The 5,433-nt window shown below is 32.0% G+C and overlaps 1 protein-coding gene across 2 annotated transcripts in view; it reads left to right on the top strand.

The window, feature by feature from the left end:
- Positions 1-5,433, top strand: part of LOC106467393 (zwei Ig domain protein zig-8-like) — a 38,795-nt gene that overhangs the window by 26,642 nt on the left and 6,720 nt on the right. For both annotated transcript variants that reach the window (XR_002612410.1, XM_022395569.1), the window contains exon 4: positions 1,893-2,186. Coding sequence is in view for 1 of the 2 variants with exons in the window: in XM_022395569.1 (XP_022251277.1) it covers positions 1,893-2,186 (294 nt within the window). In the remaining variant the exon portion in view is untranslated. The remainder of the gene's footprint in view (positions 1-1,892; positions 2,187-5,433) is intronic.

The following is a 5,433-nucleotide window of genomic DNA, read 5'->3' as shown; positions in this document are numbered from 1 at the left end:
AAATATCTATTGAGTTAAACTTGTTCACACCATAACAATATATGATACTTCACTTGCAGCATTAACCCAAAACACAGTTAAAAGTAAGAAATCTAGCTTTAATGTGAAAATAAATATATACATGAATGCATTGCAAAATCTGTGGTATACAGCAAAGGAGTAAATAAATGTAAATATATAACAGCTTTAATATCCAAATGTATCCCATTGCAAATGTGATTGAATACATTCATAATATACATTAATAAAAAAAGCTAAAATTACGACAAAAAGAAATGTAGCTAAAATGTGTTTATTCTGTTAGTCACTTGAAGGAGATGAGGCTTACTTAGCTGACAGTAAGTTCGATGCCGTAATGGCCAGTGGTCAGAGTTTTGAAACTGTCTTCAGAAAAAGAGTGGTTTATGGCGATTGTGAAGTTTTATTACGGTTTTAAATAAAATACTCTTCAGTTTATGGAATCTTTCGTACAATAGGCTGGTTGTTTAGCCTGACAGCCATATAAGAATAAATGTTCCATGAGGTAATGGGTTTGGTATCCAATATTCAAAACGACAGAGATATTCGAGTCTAAGAGAGTGTATAAAGATAAATTCTACTTGTACCTGAGGGGGAAATTATCTGACTTCTCAATATTACATTCTCTGTACCAAGAAATTGAAGGAAAAGATAATTGGGCCCTTTAGGACGGTAAGTTACAACGAAACCCGTTTTTGTTGTGTTGATATTTTGCAAGAAGTTACTAAATTTTGTAGGTTCAATCTAATAAACAAGATTGATTTTGTCGTTGAAAAAAAGTGAAACTGTCGAGCGACAAGAGCAGACAAATAAAGTTTTTCTGTAGTTGACAAGGGTCGAGATGTTTGTCACACGGACGTCTAAACATATAAAGCCCTTTTAGCCTACTATTAGTTTTATTAAAATGTTAATACTAATAATAAAAATATTAATTATTTCTTCTAGCTTGGTTTGTTTGTCTGATGGCTGAGCTCTATCTATAACTTGTCATTTTTTCACATTGATAAAAATTTTGTTATAGATTGTATTACATTTCGTAGCTAAATGACACATAGGATAAGACTGTCTCACTTCAGAAAACCTGATGCGACTATGTATTAATGGTTGGAAAGTTTGATGGGTAAGGGACAGGGAATCGGTCATTGCGAAATAGATAGGCCACTATACTGTTTCAATATCATGTTTTCCACATTATTATAATTTATATTAGAGTTTTGTAAACTTTTACATCTATCTCAAATGTGTTAATAAGCCGTGTTATCATTTTCTATGTTCCAGCTTGTTAACCTTCCTTCATCAATCATATCATTTATTAATCAGTTAATCTGTCAGATTATTATATTTTTACTGTAGATCAAATTATGCTTAATCTTCCTGAACCGAAGAAAGAAATTTTTTCTGTTACATTATTTTGTAGTTTTTCTAAAATTGTAGAATATTTTTACTTCGGCCTTTCTGACCTACAGAAGTATTTGTAGTTCTACTTATTTAATTATAAATTACGAATTGTTTCCTGAATTTCTAAGGATTTAAAATATGTTAATTTCGACACATTTGTACAGAAATTATATATTTCATGACTACATCTATAGTGAAATTTGTCTAGCCTGTTTTGGGGGGAAGAAGTTAGTTTTAATAGTTATCCATATTAGTAATAGCATAACTTTCATAATTTGAGAAAATATGTATATGTGTAAATGATTCCGAAGAAAAAATCGGTTTTCATATTTCAAATAAAGGTAGAAAATACTTCGGATAATTTAGGGTAGTATTGTACTTGATTGAGAAAATGTTTTGACCATTAATCCATTAACTGGTATGAAGATGGAGCCCTGGAAGTAGCCGAGTCTTATATTCCAAGTTCTATTTGTCAGTGCCTGTGGCTTCTATCCTGGGGGAAAAGGACTTGCTTGTAAGCAGCGGAAGTTATATCAACCTCACGTGCATTATCAGACATAGTCCCTCACCCCCAATGTTCGTGTTCTGGTATCACAACGACCGCATGATTAATTACGACTCATCTCGCGGGAAAATTACTCTAAAGAAGAAGGAAAACACCGCCCTGAGCACCCTCTATATTAAGAACGCCAAGGCATTGAACTCTGGAAACTACACATGCGGTCCTTCGAACGCTGATGCAACCAGCGTTACTGTGCATGTGGTCAACGGTGAGTTTAATTCTTCGAAGACCGTTTATTTACTTATTACTGCTAAATGATTATTTACTATTTTTAAATTATAATTAAAAATATTTTAGGATCAAATCTTTTTTTTTTTTTGCTTAAAATAGATTAACATTTATTTCAAATTATAAAAATAATTCTTATCATTCCTGAAATTTTTATTTACTACTGTTTTAACGAGAGAACCAGTCTGATAAAATTGGGAGTTGGGGGGTTTGTTGAGAGCGGCTAAGACTAAAATACTCTTAAACTGGTATAAAGAATTAGAAGTATCAGCAAATGAGTTTTTTCTTTTAGAAAATAGTTTGGTGGCTATCAAAACCAAAATCAAACCACAAGCTCTAACCAAAAATATTCCCAAAAGTACACTTACAAAAGCTAATGTACTTGCAGTATATAGAAATGACATAAACATGCACAGTAGTATCACACTAATCGCTTGCATTCAGGTGGAAGCGAGAAAAAAAAGAAAGGATAGAGACATTAGAACGAGAATTAGAGAACTCCAACTCTTGCTGAAAAAGAAAATGTTGAAGATGGAAGGAACAGAAAAACAAAAGAGAAAACTGAATAACACATGACGACGACAAGCAACAACAGAGACTTTAAAAAGTCATTATTCCACTTATTGGTGAAAACTCCTTGTCCGAAAACATTGAGTCATCAAAGAGAGTCAATTCAGAACAAGTTGTCTGTTGATCGTTACCGCTTAGGAGGTAAAAAGCTAAGCAGTGAAACTATTCTCTCAATATTGGATACGAAAATAATGTTCATGAAAAGTGAGTGGCTACATATCAAAGAAATTGTGTTGCATATGGACAAAAGAACTTACAATTTTCTTTGGGGTGGGTGGGTGTTTTATCTTGTTTGTTATCTTCACACGGAAACACAAGGAAGAAAATTTCATTTGAATGTACGTGCCATTGGGTTTACAGCTAGATGTGTCATAAGAACAATGCACTGATCATCTCAGGTTCACAATTCAACTTAAGTATTAAAACTTGTCTACTGCAAAACCGAGAAGACAAGTGTGTTGAACAAACATCCAAAAAGCTCTCCAACCACGTTGATCGTATGAATGACGTCATGATTGAAAATGCATTGGATTTTGTAGGAGGCATCCAAAACGAAATGATCAAACAGCTGATATACAAATTTCCAACAGTCACAAGCGAAGGTTTCCATTTTCCAGACGTTGTTGCAAGGATCATGTTAAATACAGGCATGGTGAACAACTCAATCACAATAGTTGAAGGCAACAATGACAGTGAAAAAGTAAAAGCTGATATCGTTAGCATTGTTGACTATAATGGTGCCAAGAGGAGTTTGGTACACAACAGATGATGACATGTATGAAATAATCAGACCATTATCGGGAGTAAGTAATTTCTTGTACATTAGTTAGATGCAGTGGTAATGGAAAAATCCAATCAGTTATCATATTCATACAGAAGAAACTTCCACCAACAAAAATGAGCATTAGTATATTTAAGAAAAAAAGTTTTATTAAGATGGAAGAGAAATTATAACTATGACTTCCCTGTGTTGTTCTCATTGGGGTGGACAAAAAGGGAAACTTATTTGGAACGAAGTGTGTCGACCATTGCTATAGGAAATCCAATAACTCGTCTGTAACAGTTATGTAGGAACACTTAGTATAGGAAATCCAATAACTCGTCTGTAACAGTTACGTAGGAACACTTAGTATAGGAAATCCAATAACTCGTCTGGAATATTGGTAGCAACCCCGGATCAAGATGCTTTGAAAAGTGATAACTTAAAACAAATATAACGAATCAGAATAAATGGCCATATGAATATCATTATCACACTTAATCAGGAAATCTGGTATTTTGTGTAATAATCATCATTTTAAGAAGTTGAAAACTCAAAGCTAAGTTTACACTAACTATCCTTTGATCAAATACACGTATCTTCAATAACTCATATAACTTTAACATAACCCAACAATTGAAGGGACTGCTACTGGATTGTCTCATGAATATAACTTTAAAATAACCCAACAATTGAAGGGACTGCTACTGGATTGTCTCATGAATATAACTCATATAACTTTAAAATAACCCAACAATTGAAGGGACTGCTACTGGATTGTCTCATGAATAAATCATCAAAAGGTGAGGTCATAAAACGATCAACCCCGGGGCTGTATTTTCCGCAGTGGACACAGTGCAAATAGCCCATTATGTAACTTTGTCGTTAAAACAAATTAAACAAACTATATCAATAAATAGGTTAAAAAAATTCTTGCCAGTTGTTCGAAATATGCAGTGGCTAGCTATAAACTTCTATAATTTACTATTTGAAAGAAAGCTATGGTAACAATCGTAACATATACAATCTTATTATATTATTATATTTAGGGAAGGGTATCCTCAAAACATTACATACATTGAAACCCGTTTTCAGAATCCCGACCCTTTGAAAAAATACATTTTAATCTTTATGTGTAAGAATATAAGAACTATATATTAAATATTAACTTTGTTCATTACTAAAATGGCTATAGTTCTGATCTTGTTGTTATGGTAACTAATAGTGTTAGTTTGTTTCTTAGAAATAACTGCTAAATTTAAGTATCTCAAACGTAATTTTTCAGCACATTTATAAAACATACAACTAAATCAATCATTCTTTTACTCTCTGATAAAACTATACTTAAGAATGAAATTCAGATCAAAGTCGTTTATTGAAACCAGTCACTACATATACTACTTTAATTTCAAATTAGGTTTTCTCTGTAAACAGTTAATCTATAGTGTAGTCGCTTCTCATAAAGTTTATCTATATTTAATTGTTTGTGCTCGTACGTGGATTATTTACCTGTAGAAGATAAATTACGATATTCACAGTTTAGCTGTTACAAACATTATACAACTAAACACATTAATTGTGCAAACAAATGTGTAAAAGATTGTCAGAATTTAAAATATAATTATTTCGCCAATTGTCAAAATAAAAGTATTTTACTTATACTTCTTATTAGTATAAATATAGATTGTATTATTGTTGGGGTTAGGATTCTTTCACTGTAGGTGTCTGTGACTTGTTAGCGATAAATTTAACGATGAATAAACAGCACACACTTTATTTGTTTTCAAATAATATATATATATTCGGAACAAGTTAAACGTATGTACAACAAAGTATTCACAGTATAGAGATTACAGGCATATCATAAACACTATATATATATATATATATATATATA

This window comes from Limulus polyphemus, unplaced genomic scaffold (genome assembly GCF_000517525.1).
Source record: "Limulus polyphemus unplaced genomic scaffold, Limulus_polyphemus-2.1.2 Scaffold2597, whole genome shotgun sequence".
Classification (NCBI taxonomy): Eukaryota; Metazoa; Arthropoda; class Merostomata; order Xiphosura; family Limulidae; genus Limulus; species Limulus polyphemus.
This window is presented reverse-complemented; position numbering and strand designations above follow the sequence as displayed.